At 46.1% G+C, this 18029-nt stretch overlaps 1 protein-coding gene across 3 annotated transcripts in view; it reads right to left on the bottom strand.

Moving 5' to 3' along the window:
• The window catches only part of LOC117979750 (uncharacterized), a 36227-nt gene extending 27704 nt beyond the window's left edge, over nt 1-8523 (bottom strand). For 2 of the 3 annotated variants that reach the window (XR_004670697.3, XM_034957279.3), the window contains exon 1: nt 7064-8523. Coding sequence is in view for 1 of the 3 variants with exons in the window: in XM_034957279.3 (XP_034813170.1) it covers nt 7064-7808 (745 nt within the window). In the remaining 2 variants the exon portion in view is untranslated. Of the gene's footprint in view, nt 1-5880 lie in introns of all 3 variants that reach the window. The other variant, XR_004670698.3, reaches the window with a different exon arrangement.
• Between the last annotated feature and the right edge of the window lie 9506 nt (nt 8524-18029).

Below are 18029 nucleotides of genomic sequence, written 5' to 3'. Positions count from 1 at the left end.
TTTTCATAAGTTAAATCATCCTTGCATTCTAGGAATAAATTCCACTTTATTTAGGTCATGGTGTACAATCTTAATGTGCTTTGAATATTGTTTGCCAGTATTTTGTTGAGGATTTTGGCATCTACATTCATCAAGGACATTGGTCAGCAGTTTTCTTTTCTTTTTTTTTTATATTTTTTATATTTTCTTATTATTATACTTTAAGTTTTAGGGTACATGTGCACAATGTGCAGGTTAGTTACATATGTATACATGTGCCATGCTGGTGTGCTGCCCCATTAACTCGTCATTTAGCATTAGGTATATCTCCTAATGCTATCCCTCCCCCCTCCCCCAACCCCACAACAGTCCCCAGAGTGTGATGTTCCCCTTCCTGTGTCTATGTGTTCTCATTGTTCAATTCCCACCCATGAGTGAGAATATGCGGTGTTTGGTTTTTTGTTCTTGCAATAGTTTACTGAGAATGATGATTTCCAATTTCATCCATGTCCCTACAAAGGACATGAACTCATCATTTTTTATGGCTGCATAGTATTCCATGGTGTATATGTGCCACATTTTCTTAATCCAGTCTATCATTGTTGGACATTTGGGTTGGTTCCAAGTCTTTGCTATTGTGAATAGAGCCACAATAAACATACGTGTGCATGTGTCTTTATAGCAGCATGATTTATAGTCCTTTGGGTATATACCCAGTAATGGGATGGCTGGGTCAAATAGTATTTCTAGTTCTAGATCCTTGAGGAATCACCATACAATGGTTGAACTAGTTTACAGTCCCACCAACGTGTAAAAGTGTTCCTATTTCTCCACATCCTCTCCAGCACCTGTTGTTTCCTGACTTTTTCATGATTGGCATTCTAACTGGTGTGAGATGGTATCTCATTGTGGTTTTGATTTGCATTTCTCTGATGGCCAGTGATGGTGAGCATTTTTTCCTGCGCTAACTGACTTCAAACTATACTACAAGGCTACAGTAACCAAAACAGCATGGTACTGGTACCAAAACAGAGATATAGAACAATGGAACAGAACAGAGCCCTCAGAAATAACGCCGCATATCTACAACTATCTGATCTTTGACAAACCTGAGAAAAACAAGAAATGGGGAAAGGATTGCCTATTTAATAAATGGTGCTGGGAAAACTGGCTAGCCGTATGTAGAAAGCTGAAACTGGATCCCTTCCTTACACCTTATAGAAAAATTAATTCAAGATGGATTAAAGACTTAAATGTTAGACCTAAAACCATAAAAACACTAGAAGAAAACCTAGGCATTACCATTCAGGACATAGGCATGGGCAAGGACTTCATGTCTAAAACACCAAAAGCAATGGCAACAAAAGCCAAAATTGACAAATGGGATCTAATTAAACTAAAGAGCTTCTGCACAGCAAAAGAAACTACCATCAGAGTGAACAGGCAACCTACAAAATGGGAGAAAATTTTTGCAACCTACTCATCGACAAAGAGCTAATATCCAGAATCTACAATGAACTCAAACAAATTTACAAGAAAAAAACAAACAACCCCATCAAAAAGTGGGCGAAGGACATGAACAGACACTTCTCAAAAGAAGACATTTATGCAGCCAAAAAACACAGTTTTCTTTTCTTGCAGTGTCTTTGTCTGGATTTGGTATCAGGGTTATGCTGACCTGTAAAGTAACCTAAGTATTCCCTCCTCTTTAATTTTTGGAATAGTTTCAGGAGGATTGGTGTTAATTATTTTTAAATATTCTGTAGAATTCTCCAGTGAAGCCATCTGGTCCTGGACTTTTCTTTGTTGGAAGGTATTTGATTACTGATTCAATTTCCTTGCTTGTTATTGGTCTGTTCAGACTTTTCGTTTCTTCATGGTTCAGTCTTGGTAGGTTGTGTGTTTCTAGGAATGTGTTCATTTCTTTAGGTTATCAAGTTTGTGGAAATATAATTGTTCTTAGTATTCTCTTATAATCCTTTTTATTTCTGTGGCATCAGTTGTAATGTCCTTTCTGTGACTTCCGATTTTAGTTAGTTGAGTCACGTCTCTTTCTTTCTTAATTTAACTAAGGGGTTGTCCATTTTGTTGATTTTTTTTTTGAAACCCAATCTGGTTTCATTGATTTCACTTCTATTCTCTATTTTAATCATTTATGATATAATCTTTATTTCCTTTCTTCTCTTAGCTTTAGCTTTAGTTGTTCTTTTTCTGCTTTCTTGAGATGTAAAGTTAGGTTGTTTATTTGAGATATTTCTTCTTTTTAATATAAGGCATGTATTGCTATCAACTTCCCTCTTAGCACTGCTATTGCTGTAGCCCATAAGTTTTGGTATGTTGTGTTTTCATTTTCACTTGTCCCAAAGTATTTTCTAATTTCCACTGTGACCTCTTCTTTGACCTATCGGCTGTTCAAGACTGTGTTAATTTATTTACATGTTTGTGGAGTTTCCAATTTTCCTTGTGCTATTGATTTCTAGTTTAATTTCCTTGTGATCGAAAAAGGATATTTTGTGTAATTTCAACCTTTTTGAATTTGTTAAGAGTTATTTTGTGACCTTATATGTTGTCTTTCCTGGAAAATGTTCCCTGAACACTTGAGAAGATTGTGTACTCTGCTGTTGTTGGGTGGAATCTTCTCTGTAAGTCTGTTAGGTCCAATTGGTGTAAAATGTTTCAGTCTTCTATCTCATTATTGATCTTCTGCTTAGTTATTCTATCCATTATTGAATGTCAGGTATGGAAGTCTCCTACTATTATTGTGTTTCTGTCTATCTCCCTTCAGTTCTGTTAGTTTGCTTTATATGTTTAGGAGCTCTCTGGTTTGGTACCTAAATATTTTTTGTTATTATGTATTTTTGGTAAATTGACACTTTTACCATTATACAATATCTTTTTTTGTCTCCTGTAACAGTTTTTGATTTAAAGTCTCTTTTGCCAGATATCGGTGTAGCAATTCCTGTTGTCTTTTGATTACCATTTGTATGAAATCTTTTTTCTATCCTTTCACTTTTAGGCTATTATATTTTCAGATCTAAAGTGAGTTTCTTGTAGACAGCATATAATTGTATCCTGTTTTTGAATCCACTTAGCAAATCTATTTTTTTTTTTTTTGAGACAGGGTCTTGATCAACTGTTGCCCAGGATGGAGTGCAGTTGTGAGACTGTGGCTCACTGCAGCCTGAATCTCCCAGGCTCAAGCAATCCTCACACCTAGCCTCCCCAGTAGCTGTGACTACAAGTGTGCACCACCACACCTGGGTAATTTTTAAAAATTTTTATAGTGATGGCGGTCTCACTATGTTAGCAGGGCTGGTCTCAAACTCCTGGGCTAAAGCAATGTTCCTGCCTTGACCTCCCTACATGCTGATGTTACAGGTATGATATGCTGCACCCAACCCAATCTGTATCTTTTGTTTGTGGAGTTTAATTTGTTTACATTTAAAGTAATTATTTATAGGGAAGGACTTGATATTTTAGTTGTTTTATGGATCTTGTAACTTTTTTGTCCCTTCTTTCATCTCTTAGTGACTTCCTTTGTGTTTTATTGGTTTTCCACAGAAGACATAAGATTGAAAAGGTTTTACAACCAATTTAACACAGACTCCAGCCAATAATAATAGACCCTGGTTGTTCACCATCATACTATTGTACTGGTGTGCTCTTTTAAAAAAATGTCTAAATGTTGCATTAATTTGCATTTCTTTGATTACTTCTAAGATTGAGTATTGTTTTATTTCCTTCCTTCTTTCTCTCCTTTCTTCCTATTTCTGAGAATTGCTTTTTCATATTCTATGCTCATTTGGTGTTGATTGTCCATTTATTAATTTGAAATATTTTTTGTAAATTAACAATATTTACTTTGTCATATTTTGCAAATATTTTTCCTAGTTTGAAATTATCTTTTAGTTTTGTTTATGGCACATGAATGATATATGCAAATTTATCATTATATATATTTAACATATGTAAGTTTTATAACATCATATAATCAAATCTATTCCTCTTTTCTTTATGGTTTCTGCCTCTAGTATTGTGTCATCTAGTGCTAGAATTACTTGTCAGGAGTCACATTTTCTTTTAAAACTATACTTCCAAGCATTACTTGCACTTTATTCTGTTCATAACAGTTTCAATGTTCAATCCATTGAATGTTCTATATCTTATGATAGTCCTTGAGATGAGCTGTTTTTGCCTGTTTGCTGAAGATTCCTTCCAGCAATTTAAAACTTTGCTCATTCCCAATGGCTTCTTGGTCACTTCAGCCTACAAAATCTGACATTTGTAATAGATGCCATCAGGTGGTGTGGTTTGTGAGATGGCTCTGCCTTACCCCAGAAGGATGCAGCTTCAGGGGCTCTACCACTATGCTCACTTTTCTAGAAAATGAAAAGAAAAACCTCTATTTGGAAACCTTGAGACCATTTTTGAGGTTTGGGGATAAAAGTGATTTGCCAGTGTCTCGTAGGTGGCCAGCAATGGGACCGGGGTTAGAACCCAAGCAGTCTTCCTGGCCCCAAGCTCTCATTTCCCCACTGCACTGTCCCCAGTCATGCACTTCAACATGGGGCTGGGTTCAAAATTATTGCACCATTTTGCCACCTCTTGTTTTCTGGTAATCCCAAATGCTAGGGGATTCCAGTGCCAAGAGCCAAGAGTTCAAAGTAGCAAAGGAAGCATCCCAAGAAAAGGGCTTTGTAGTCCCGACTGTACCAGCGTAGGTCACCCAGCACTGGCAGTGGGCAAACACCTACACGGAATGTTGTCACTGAGAAAAACGGCACTCAGAGCTAGCTGAAACTGAGAGTGCAGGAGGCCAGTGCTTCCCCTCTGCTGTAATGTCGATCCAGGGGCCACCACAATGGGTTCCACCGAATGTAGACATAGGACACTTGGGCGGTCTGATGCTAAATGTGCTGCTACCTGGCCAAGGCCAAGAACAAGCGCAGGGGACCAAAAGGACAATTATTCCTCTGTCGAGCTCCTACACATCATTTTAGTCAGGATAGGGCATGTTATGCTGTGGTAATTAACCACTCTGAAACAGCATTGGCTTAATACAGTTAAGGTGTATACTCCCTCATCCAGAGTCCACTGCAGGTCCAGGCGACTCTCCATGCAAGGATTCAGCTGTCAGCTCTTGATCTTGGGACTTCAGAGGGACTGCCACAGCGGAAAGGTAGGACTGGAGGACCTGGCTCTGGCAACTAAAAGCTTCAGCCTGGAATTGACATCCATCATTTCCCCTCACATTCCGTTGGCCAGAACTGGTCCCATAGTCTCAGCTGCCAAGCGGGGAGGTACTGGCTGTTGTCAGTACTAGAAGTTTCTACCACAGCTCTGAAACCTGACCATTTTGAGAAGAAAGGTGAAGGGTAAAGTTTGGCATATTTTTCTTTTCTTTTTCCTGAAAGATAATGTAAGTACACAAGTCTTAAGTGCACAGGTTGATGAATTTTCAGAGTATGCACTCCAAGCAGGACGCAGCTCAAGATATGCAGCACTCACAGCTCCCCACGCAGTATCCCGGTGCCCAAGCAACTACCTCCAAAATTCTCTCCTGACCTCTAACACTGTAGATCAGTCTTGCCTGGATTTTGTATTTTATATAATGGAATCCTTAGTTATGCACTCTATTGTATCTTTTCATTCAATACTTTGAGATTTATCCATGTTGCTGCAAGTATTAGCAGTTTGTTATTTTTTTGTTGCTGTGCAGTATACCATTGCATTCTTAAAATACTACCATTTAATTAATCTTTCTAAAGACATTAAAGACATTTGTTGGGGGATTAAAATAAATAAGTAAATTTGCTGTAGGCGATCTTGACCATGATCAGGAACCTAGCACTCGGTTCCCTTGGATATACACGCCGGTTCCTATGGCAGGCGTTTGCTTACCTCCATTAGATGTTTCCACGTGGTTGCTCCAATCCACTCTCCCATCAGCAGGGGATGAGAGCCCAGCTGGTTGTTCCACAGTCTCATCAGCACTTGGCGTTGCTATTTTAGCCATCCAGTGGCTGTGATATGGAATCGAATGTCACTATTTGCAGTTCCCTGATGCTAAGTACCCTTTCGTGTGTGGATTGACTGGCTGGATCTCTCCTTTTGTGAAATATCTTTTCAAGACTTTTGTCAATTTTTAACTGAGCTATCTATATTTTTCTTGTTGTAGGGGTTCTTCATATTTTCTGGTCCTGAGTCGTTTACTGAACAAAAGGCAACTTTTTTGTGAGTCATCTTTTTACTCTTAATGGTGTCTTTTGAAGTTCATTTTAATAAAGTTCAATGTTTTCCTATTTCTTTTCCGTTTAGTATTTGACAGTATTTTGATATTGTTATCAAAATATACACAGCCAGTCCCCTCGTGCGTTATCCTCTGCTCCAGGGGGCTCTCAAGGGGATGAGATGCAGAGAAGGGGAGAAAACTGGAACCCCAAGTTCCCTGATTAATAAATAGGGACCAGCGCGAATCCTTACCACAGCAGGGGGCGAGGCATTGGAAGCCTGGGAAGGGAGACTAGACTCCCCTGACCAGAGGCCCGGGCAGCAAGCAGGGAATGGAAGCAGAGGCGTGGGTCATGGGTGCTGCCCCACTGAAGCCCATGGTCCTGCCCCCTACAGTCAAGGGCTGACCAAGTCTCACCCTCAAGTCAAGCAAGTAGGCCACTCCCATTGCAGGGGGATCCAGGAAGGTCCCTGAAGAGTCCTCTGCTGTCCTTCCCTTCTGGTGACCACACCTGCGTCCACAAGAGGACTGGCTGCCCCTGAGGAGAGGGGACAGCAGCGCCCAGTGTCCCTCCTCGCCTCCGTGCGGCTGCTGTCCCTGTCCTTCCCTTCTGTGCCTGGCTGGAATCACGAACATGGAAGGCCCGTCTGCCTTTTCCGCTTCAGACTGCAACAGGGCTTTGCTCCAAAGTGCTGGGAAACAGCAGTTCCACTACTAGACAGGTCTGCACCCCAGAGAAATGTGTGTGCGCGTGCACCAAAAACACACGAGAACGCTCACAGCAACCTTATCCCTTCTAGCCCCAGACGAGTGCCCATCAACAGCAGAAGGGGTAGATAAAGCGGGGCTCACCCTCGCAGTGACCTGAACACGGCAGCGAGAGCACACTGCGTGGATGACACACAGCGCCGCGTGGAAGACGCCAAGCTCCGGGAGCCCGCGGTGTGATTCCCTCGCCCCAAAGCGGCGCAAGGGCCCCAGGCGCCAGGCCCTGCGGGGCCCGGGCAGCGCGCGACGCGCGGTCTCTCCACCTGGGGACGGCTGTCCGGCGAAGCCAGTAAAGCTCAGTAAGCTGTAGCTCAGGGGGCACGTCAGGACGCGCACTCCACGCCAAAAAGTTAAAAGAGGTCTGCGCCAGGGAGGCGCGCGGGCGGGAGACCTCGACTCTCAAAGCCCCTCCTCCAGGCTCTCCGCCGCGTCCTCTGGGGCTGGGGCGGAATCCTCGCATCCCCGCCGGGCCTCCCTCCAGGCCGCCGGGCTCCGAGCGGAAGGGCCGCTTCCGTGGAAACGGCTTTTTTGAGCTCGGACAAAGCACTCTGCCTGCGGCGAAGGGCCGCGGCCGCCGGGCGGCGCCTTCCGAGGGCGCAGGGCGGACGCGGAGGCTGGAGAAGGCGCGGGGAGGGTGGGGAGGCGAGAGGCCGGGCCTCCGCGTTCCCGTTCGCTGCGGGACAAAGCTCCCTATCCTGTCCCTTCCTGGGGGCGCCCCTGCCGTGAGAAGCAGAGCCGGCGGTGGGGCCCAGCCCCTCCCAAGGGCGACTCCCCCACCCTCCACAGGCCGGGGCCTGAAGCCGTCACAGCGGGGTTCGCTGCTTCCCATTCAGGCTGTGATGGCCCGAGGCTCGGCGTGGTCTCGCTCTCTTCTCAATCCATTTTAGGGGGACAGGCAATACATTTACATGGTTCAAATACAAAAATGATGGAAAAGTTTGCTTTGAAATACTTGCTTTCCTCCAGCCCTATCGACCCTGTTCTTCGGTGCCCCCTAAAGGCACCTTCTGGTCTTTATCTATCACAGGCTTATGCCAAATGCCAGCAAAAGAATGCAGCAGGGCCACTCAGCTTCTTTGTCACAGCAACGGGAGCCTAGGCTGCCCTTGTTGTGTACCCCTCCCCGCCTCCCTCCTTCCTTCCCTTCCTCCCGCCTTCTTGCTTTCCCTCCCTCCTCTCCTCCTTCCCTCCTTCCTTCCTTCTTCCTTCTCTCCCTCTTTCTTTCCTCCCTTCCTCATTCCTTCATCCCTTCCTTCCCTCTTTCCTTCCTTCCCTCTTTCCTTCCTTCCTTCCTCCCTTCCTTCCCTTCCTTCCTTCCCTCTCTCCTCCTCCCTCCCTCCTTCTTTCCTCCCTTCCTCCTTCCTTCTTTCCTTCCTTCTTCCTTCCTTCCTTCCATCTTCCCTTCCTCCCTCCCTTCCTCCCTTCCTTTCTTCTTCCTTCCCTCCCTCATTCCTTCCTCCCTCCTTCTTCTCTCCTTCCTTCTTTCTTCCTTCCCTTCTCCCTCCTTTCCTTCCCTCCTTTCCTTCCTTCCTTCCATCCTTCCTTCCTTCTTCACTCCCTCCCTTCCTCCCTTCCCCCTCTCCTTCTTCCTTCCTCAGTCCCAGAGCCCTTTCCATAGGCCTGCACAGAGCTTTTTCATTCTTTCTGACATCCGCCTCAAGTGCTCCGAGGTGTACCCATGATCTTTTCAACGGACACCCTGTGGATAGGAACTTGGGCTGTGTGCTTGCCATTTTGTGCTCATACAGGTGTATCTATAGGGTCAATCTCCCCTGTTTTTGACATCCTGACCTACCGCCCGCCGACCCTCCAGCCCCACCATGGCAGTGTACCCAGTGTCAACTACCTGGAGACTTGCCAGGGCTATAAGTCTTGTGGCCCTGACTTCCTGGCTCAGCAGCCGTGAGTCTCTGCCTGCAGGGAACTCCTGCTGAGAGAGGACTTGACTGACCAGATCTGCCTCCTGGGCAGGCCCCTTAGATGGGACCTTGTGTGAGCCTTTGGTTTCCAAGGACCAAACCATGGAAGGCTCAGAGTGACTAAGAGGTTCAAAGACTCTTAGGCAGTGAGGCCCACAGGAGGTAGGAGCCCCCAGCGGTGTGATGTGGGAGCCGGGTCAGATGCAGAGGCGGAGGACGGGTGTGGATAGGGGCAGGCTGGAGGGGCTTAGCAGGGGGACCCCACACACTGGGCTGACAGCCTGCAGCCTCCAGGGCCAAGTGTGAGGCCTGTGGGTGTGGGGGTCCTGTGTGTAAGGCCTTTGACTTCACCTGTGTGAGAAATGAATATCTCAGCCAGTGGGTGAGCTCTGTGTCCCACCCAAGCATGAAGCCCACTTTCTAATCTTCATGTGAACTTCATGATCCATGATGGAAGCTGATCATGATGGAAGCTGATCATGATGGAAGCTGCCTGTGACACCTTATTCCTATCAGTATCCAATCAGTATCTGTCAAGCACTGTGGGAGGCTGTGCAGTTATTCCCAAGTTGTTCCCTGGAGACGGAGCTTCCCGGCCCTCGTGACTCAGTCTCTGCCATGGGCAATGAGCAGTGTGGCAGGTGTGGCAGCTCCAGGCGCCATCGGTGGCTGCACTGTCGCTCTTTCTCCCTTGGCAGCAGCCTGGCACGTCTGGTAGGGGCTGCTGCATCAGCCTTGATTCTGGAATGAAGCTGACATGGATCAAGACCCAGCCATGCTGAGAGAGGCATAAATATGCGAGAGAAATAAACCTTTGTTATTTGAAGTCCCTAGGATGTGGGGTCGTTTGTTCTTTGGTATGACAGCTTAAGCTGGCCCATACAAGCTCTTACTCTGGCCAGGCATAGGACATAGAGCAGGGAATGGGACAGACGTGGTGTCTGCCCCTGTGGAAACATGAGGACCTGGGGAATGGCCACTCCCCCTGGCAGAGAAGCCTGGAAAAAGCAGGATTAGGGCAAAGGTCTGGAGTTCTGTCTTCAGTGTGCTAAGCTGAGGCGTCAACAAGATAGCCAAAGAGAATTGCCAAGTGTATGGTCAGGTGCACACATCTGCAGCTCAGGAGAGAGGCTTGGTGTGTAAATCTGGGCATCAATGGAACATGGATTGCCAGCGAGGAGCTAGGCACTGTGGGAAAGGAGGTAGCTCACACCCCTCAACCCCCACCACACCACGGTTTGGCCATTGGTTTGTTCCTGAAAAACATGAACCTTTTGGAAATCCACAAAAGTCTCCTAAGGGAAGAAGAAATGGGTGGGAGGAGACTTGCCATCACATGTAGAATGTGGATTCAGGCTGCTTGTTTTTTAAATTATGAAATAGAAACCCCTGATAATTGAAGGACTTGGGGATATTAGAGTTGGAGGTATTTGAGTTCATATCCCAACCCCCTTAAAGTAGTGTTTCCAAAATTGGGTGTACATATCACTGGTAGTACACAAGTTGATTTTAGGGGACATATGAAATCTGTTATTTTATAGTTGTGCTATTTTGTTTAGTTACCCTTTGTTTACGGCATGTGATACTGGTTTTCCATCTTCAGTGATGATATGTGCAAGTTACAGAAAGATATTTAAACAAAGGCAATAATTTGATTTAAAGGAAACTTTTAATAATCGCACATATGGTGTATAAATATGCCATGAAAACGAAGTGACTCAAGTTTGAGAAACACTTCTTTAAAGGTAAATTCTGATGCCTGCATGCAACAGATGACAAGGGGGGTACGGTGTAGTTTAGTGGCCTGGCCAAGGGCCCTGGCTACTCCATGGTGCCACTGGGATACACAGCCAAACCCGGGAAGATGGTCCATGTCCTCCGAGGCCAGCTGGAAGGGCTTGCCCAGTGAGGCAGCTACAGGGCTGGGCCTGGAACCCAGGGCTTCCCAGTGGATGCTACTGCTCAGCCCTCCTGGCCCACATCTCTCAACTCACTTGGAGGGGGTCCCTCCTGGAGGCAGGATGCCCCTTCACACCCTTATCCTCCCTTCTCATTTTCCAACGTGGCCAGCAAGTGCTTTGATCTCTCTTGGAAATGTCTCTGGCCTCCTGACTTTAGGAATGAAAAATGTCCACACCGTGGCCTGGTGGGGGTGGGGTATGGGTGTTAAAAATCAGTCTTCCAAGTGGAAAAATATTTGATGGGAATTTTGACAAACAGTTGGGGAAGGATTAGGATAAGAATGAAGTGATTTATGGAAATGAAACTATGGCCGAAAAATTCAAATTTTTTTTGTCAACATGCCAAATGACAAAATTATTTCATCACTAGACCTCGCCAAGGCTTTCTGAAAGTTGAATACCCATAGGTCTTCCAGGGTCCAGCTCATGCCCTGCGCCAAGAATAGGGATGGGCAAGGAGGGTGTGACCCAGCAGAGAAAGTTTCAGTTTGTGAGCAAACACCTGTCATGTCCAGGAGGCCTGGAGACCTTGTGGCTCTCGTCACATGATGAAGGGGTTGAAGAAATTCATCTACACACTATGGAACCCGGACTCAGCCCTGGACCACAACTTTCCCTCTGTCATTCATTGGCTGTGACACTGAGCGATCAATTTCCCCTCTGAGCCTCAGTTTTTCCATTTGCAGAATGGGGGAAGGAACCCCCTCCCTCTTGGGTTTGTCATGCAAAGGCAGTGAGGTGTTTCCCACGTGCAGCTGTGAACACCATGAGAACACATGCCACTCCCCATCTTCCCAAGAGCCTTGACGCCTTCTGCATGGGCATGTCTTCCACTGCAAGCAATAGAAACTGTGTCTGGTTGACTGGAGCAAGAATTGGAGAGGATGTGGGTAGCTCTCAGAATCAAAGAAAAAGTGCAAAATCAACCCGTAAGAGCCAGCGTGCAGACAGTCCCCTCTTAGGAACTGAGGGACACTCCTCAGGAAGCCGTGGCAGGAGCACAGCAGGTCAGCTGTTTCCGTCTTGGCATGGCTCCACTAAGACTCAGCGTCCTGGGGGAACCAGAGTCTGATTGGCTTGGCCCGTGTCCCAGCTCCTCGCCCAGGAAATGCCTCAATTGATTGTCACACCAGGACTGCATGCAACATAGACTTGTGCCCTAGAGCCAAATCAGTGAGTGCCATCAGAAGGACCGGGCATGGGGAATGAAAATAAACCACCACCGCCAACAAAAAAACGGGGGAACCAACCATAAGTTCCTTCCGCTGAATGTTGGAGCCCATCTTTTCATTTGCATGATCCATCCTCTCCATTCTGTGTCTTCCAGTTGCAGCTACTCTTCAAGGATCACTAAGGACCATTCCACTTACTGAACAGTGATCACAGCATCAGTGTGTTAACTTCTGCTGTGAGCACCAATCTTCACACTCTCCAAAGTGCTGTGTGATTGCAGTTCCTATCATATCCACTCTTGTTGGCTTTTCACACGTACTGATGAGCTGTCAAGGCAGGAGATCCCCCATTTCCAGGGCCCTACAGAGGTTCAGATGAGAGAAGAGAGAGGAAGTGAGTGACCTAAGCTCATAAGGCTTGTACGTGATGGAGCTAGGGCTTTACTTACTAATTTTAGGAATTTTTCTGTTTATTCTCTTGAGACTTCTGCAGATCAAAATCATTGTATCTGAAAATAGTAATGTTTTATGTCTTCTCTCTTAATAATTATGTATTCTATTTTGTTTTTATTTTATTGCACTGCTAAAAAATTTTACAATAAAAAAGTGACAGCTGATACCTCTATTTATTTCCTGGACTTGATGAGCGTGTTTCTCAGGTTCTGCTGTAAAGCACAATGTGTAAAGTATGTAAAATGGTGTTTGGCATACAGTAAGTGCTACATAGGTGTTAATATTTGCATCACTCTGTAGTTCTGAACTCATCTGCCTAACAAGCACAGCCTGCCCCCACTATCCCTCCTGTGCCCCAGACGTGGGTATAGCTGAAGAGGGCCTTGGTTTGGTTTGATTCCATCATGTATGCACTCAGTGGAGACTCAGTAAGTGTTTATTAACTTAAAATGCATGCCCGAATGAACGAATCAGTCCAATCAGTTCTAGCAGCCCTTACCTGGGACACGCTGGCCTCATGGCCAAGGAAAAGAGCTTGCGGAACCAGGTGATGGTTTTTAAAGCTTGGTATGGATAGTCTCCAAAGACAGTCACCATCAATTTCTTTCCTCCCTGTATGTGCTGGATGATTCTTACACCAAGTACTGGAATCTTGCCTTTGTCTTACTAACAAAGTCTGGACTAACCTTAGTGACTTGCTTAACCAATGGATTGTGATGGAAGTAACATTCTAGGACTTCTGAGGCTGGGCTTGTAAGATGCCTGGATCTCTTGATAATGTTCCCTCCTGGAATTTAGCTGTCAGGCTGTGAGAATCCCAAGCCATGTGGAGATGCCATATGTGAGTGCTCCAGTGAAGAGCCCCCACTGAGGCTCCAGGTAACAGTCAGAATCCACTGCTCACTGTGCGACTTGGCCATTTTGGACATCCGGCCCAGCTGAGCCTTCAGGTGGTGTGCAGCCGCAGCCAGGAAGTGACTACGACACATAAGAAACCTAAGAAAGAACTACCGCACCCAGTCCACAGGGCCATTACATCATAATGAGCCATTATTTTAAGCCACTCTGTGTTGGGATGGTGTTTTTGTTTTGTTTTGTTTTTTTGTTTTGTTTTGTTTTTTGTGAGACAGAGTCTTGCTTACAGGCTGGAGTGCAGTGGCGCGATCTTGGCTCACTGCAAGCTCCACTTCCTGGGTTCACGCCTTCTCCTGCCTCAGCCTCCCGAGTGGCTGGGACTACAGGCGCCCGCCACCATGCCTGGCTAATTTTTTTTGCATTTTTAGTAGAGACGGGGTTTCACCGTGTTAGCCAGGATGGTCTCGATCTCCTGACCTCGTGATCTGCCCACCTCGGCCTCCCAAAGTGCTGGGATTACAGTGTGATGGTTTTAAAAGCAGTAACAGATACCCAGAGAGCTTCTGCTTAGAAGGCACACATCACTTCCCTGCTCAGAATCCAGCACTGAACTCCCAATTTATTGGTCAAGAAGTGATGTCCACAGGGCAGAAAAATATGGGCACTCCTCAAAGACATAGCAAGTATTTAGGGATAATAGTAAGAGAATAAAGTGGCTGGATATAAAATAAACACAGTGATAAGTTGCATTTATATATACTTGCAATAACCTTTTACAAAATAAAGTGAACAAAGATCTCTTTTACAATCACAATAAAAATAAAATATCTAGAAACAACATTAGTGCCTTGGATACATCTAGTTCCTAGTACAATCCCCCAGGGAGGCTGTGAGAAGTTTTGTAATGAGCTCATTAGCAGAGATTGTATATTGGGAAATTTCCAGCAAAGTTGCAAATTGGCATACTGCTTCTACCAAATGACTAAAAATGTTCTGTTGAACTGCTAAAACTTTCCTGTGTATGTGCTGAGGTTGTGATAAAATGGCAAAGTAGGATGGCTGGTCTGATTGGACTCCAATTGAAACATTCTCTCAAGTATGTGCTAAAGCAAAAAGCATGAAGTCAGCTGCAAGTGAACAAGTTGTCAGGCTTGTGCCTCAGCTTCCATGAAAGGAGCTGGCAGAGGCAGCCCTGCTGACCTCTGAGCTTTGCACGACCTGGGTGTCCAGCATAGATCTGGGTATGACCTCCAGGAGGAGGCAGGCAGCCTTCAGGGCTGCAAGCTTCTGTTAGAAGCTTAGCAAGTGTCTCTGACCATCACTTCCTCTGGAAATGTATTCTTTAATAAACCATTGCATTCATGAGTGAAATTGAATAAACATCCCAGGATTCTCAATCTTTGGGGAAAAGCTCATTCTAAAGTCACAAATTGTCTCACTAGAGAAAAATGCCACTGTATGCAGTACACACAAATGATTACATACTGCTTCTAATGGTTACTGACTCTGTGAACCTTGTCCCCAAGCCCCAAGTTGAGAAAAGCTTGTATTTTAGAGGTTTGAATGACAAGGGGAGGGAAAGGATAGGGAGATGAGACAATCCCTCCCCAAGATGAACCCTTCCCGCAGGTGTGTCCATCTCCTAGGTGCGCCCACCTCCCAGGTGTACCTTTCTCCCAGGTATACCCTTTCCCCAGGTATACCCACTCCCCAGGTGCACCCACTCCCCAGGTGTACCTTTCCCCTAGGTACACCCTTCTCCTAGGTGTACCTTTTCTAGGTGCACCTTTTCCACAGGTACTCCCTTCCCCCAGGTGCACCCACATCCCAGGAACACCCTTTCTCCAAGTGTACCCACTCCCTAGGTACACCCTCTTCCCAGGTGCACCCACTCCTCAGGTATACCCTTCCACCAGGTGCACCCTCTCCCCAGGTGTACCCTTCCCCCAAGTGTACCATTTCCCCAAGTATACCCACTCCTTAGGTGCACCCTTCCCCCAGATGCACCCTCTCCCTAGATGCACCCACTCCCCAGGTGCACCCCCTCCCCAGGTGTACCCTTCCCCCAGCTGTGCCCTCTCCACAGATGTACCCTCTCCCCAAGTGCACCCACTCCCCAGGTGAACCTTCTCCCAGGTGTACCAACTTGCCACGTGTACCCTTCCCCCAGGTGCTCCCTCTCCCCAGTTGCACCCTTTCCTGAGGTACACTCACTCCCCAGGTACACCATTCCCCCAGTTGTACTTTTCATCCAGGTGTGCCCTTCCCACCAGATGCTCCTCCCCCTGGTGTGCCCTTCCCCTGGGTGTACTTGACTCACTTTCCTTCAGTAGGTTTCCGCTCAGTTATCACTCTATCGTGAAGCTTCCCTCACCACTCTGTTTAAAATGCAACCTCCCTCAACTCTCCCTCTCCTCTCCCCTTCTTTATTTTTCTCCATTTCATATAGCTGATAATTCCCGTCTTTATTATGCTTATTGTCTGTTCCCAGTCAGATAAGTCCTATGTGGTGTTTTTTTGAAATTTTGTTCTTTGCTATATCTCAGTGTCTGGGACAGTGTCCAACATATCCTAGGTGCTCAGTACACATTTATCAAGAGAGTGAATGGATTGGACACATCCATCTCCCTTCCCTGACTCTGAACTTCTGGCGCACAGGGACTCTGCCTTTTTCATCCAGGCCAATACATAGCAAGTGCTTGTTTAAATGTTGGTTGAACTCAGTGGCCCACCCATTACAACATAAAGACACCAATACTTTCAGGAAGCTTCAGCGAAAAACCCTTATAGAAAAAACTCTCCCAGGTGTATGCCCTCTGCACCAATTGCAAAGCTCTCGACCTCATTAATAAGCATTTCATTAGAAGGTGACTGATATGGTTTGGATTTGTGTCCCCACCCAAATCTCACCTCAAATTGTAATCCCCAATGTTGGAGGAAAGGCCTGGTGGGGGGTGATTGGATCGTGTGGCCAGATCCCCATTGTTGCTCTTGGTATAGTGAGTTCTCATGATATCTGGTTGTTTAAAAGTGTGTGGCACCTCCCGCCTCTCTCTTCTCTTCCTCCTTCTCTGGCCATGTAAGATGTGCCTGCTTTCCCTTTGCCTTCTACCATGATTGAAAGTTTCCTGAGGCCCTCCCAGCTATGTTTCCTGTGGAACCATGAGCCAATTAAAACTTCTTTTCTTGTAAGTTACCCAGTCTCAGGTAGTTCTTTATACAATGCGAGAACAGACTAATACAGTGACCTCATTGGGATTTATGCAATCTTATCAGAAATGAAATTTCACAAGTCCACAGTATCAGTGCCATGGGGAACCTAAGAATCCCGGAAGTCAAGGGCAGCTCTTTGCCTGTCCTGAACCCTCAGCACAGGGAATCAGTGCTGTAATTGAACTCACTGGAGTAACCCTATAAATGGAGAGATGGCCGCGTGTGAGTCTAAGCAGAACTGGACTTGGCAGGGAGGACCCAGGCAGCCCAGGGACACGGTGCCCATGTTCCTGTTTCCTGTAGAACTTTGAAAGCATGATACCCATCTCTAGCATGAGCCATCAGGGCCCCAGCATGGACCTGAAATCAGAGCCTGCAACCCCCGTGTCTCCCTCCTTCTCTTTCTCAGCCTACATCCCTGCTTCCTTAGCCATCAGGCCCTGCTAGGGAGGCTGTCCCAGCCCTACCTGGCCTGACCTTTGGGGCCTGAGAGGGTAAGTCCAGCCTAGGTGTGTGTGTGGGGGGGTGGGGTAGACAACAGCCAACTGCCTTAGGAGCAGGTTCCCTACACACAGACCCCTGCTCCCTGAATGTGGCAGAGGGATATCCAAGGACGTGTATGTGTTTGCCTGTTCATTAGCTCACTAAGCCCTGCCTTCTGCAGACACCCTGGCGGTGCTGGGTGTACAAGGATGAGACAATAGACCTCCCCTTCTGCACCTGAAGTGGGCCTGCTGCACACATCCAACAAGAGTGGAAATACCAAACACATTAATAAGTGTTTCCAAATAATACGCTTGCACAGCTATTGCCCAATGAGTAATTTCTGATATGCTCTGCAGAGTGTTTGTCAGGACAGATGAAGATTTATTCCTTGTGCCAGCCCCCTTCTCTGCATTTTCCCTTTCTCCCCAACCCTCCAATCTCCCAGTACGGATGTAGTAAAATATTGATAAATTTTACAATCTATTATACATTAGTAGTCTATTAAGACTATGTACCACACTGCAAACGCAGTAGTAGTATATGGTGGGTTTTTTTCCTAGTCCAACTTTTTGTTTTGCTTAGAGTTAGTGATGACCTCATTTTAAAATTTGCTTGATTTTGGTGCACTGATCTTTATTTATTTTTTCAAAATGCTGCATTAGACCTGTCAAGTACATGGCCATATCCTTTATAAGGTGCCTCATCTTGCAGACTCTGTCAACCCCACTGTGCCCCAGCACCTCTGCCCTGCTGCACAGGGCCTCTGGCTGCCCAGCCTGCAGGCATCCTGAGACTGACTGTAGCCCGTATCCTGTACCAGTACCCACCCCCATGGCTCCTGCATCCAGATCTTGCTGTTCCTTTGTTTGTTCTGTTTTTTTTTCTTTTTTTTTTTTTCTGGATTGCGTGCTCCAGTGGCTTCTAAAAAAGAGTTTTGAGGAAGGGGGCATATTTTCAGTACTTCTTTGAGTTAACAAGTGCTCCTGTTTCA

The sequence above is a fragment of the Pan paniscus genome, chromosome 2 (assembly GCF_029289425.2).
Source record: "Pan paniscus chromosome 2, NHGRI_mPanPan1-v2.0_pri, whole genome shotgun sequence".
Taxonomy (NCBI): Eukaryota; Metazoa; Chordata; class Mammalia; order Primates; family Hominidae; genus Pan; species Pan paniscus.
The sequence above is the reverse complement of the archived record's forward strand: the minus strand, read 5'-3'. Positions and strand labels throughout refer to the sequence as shown.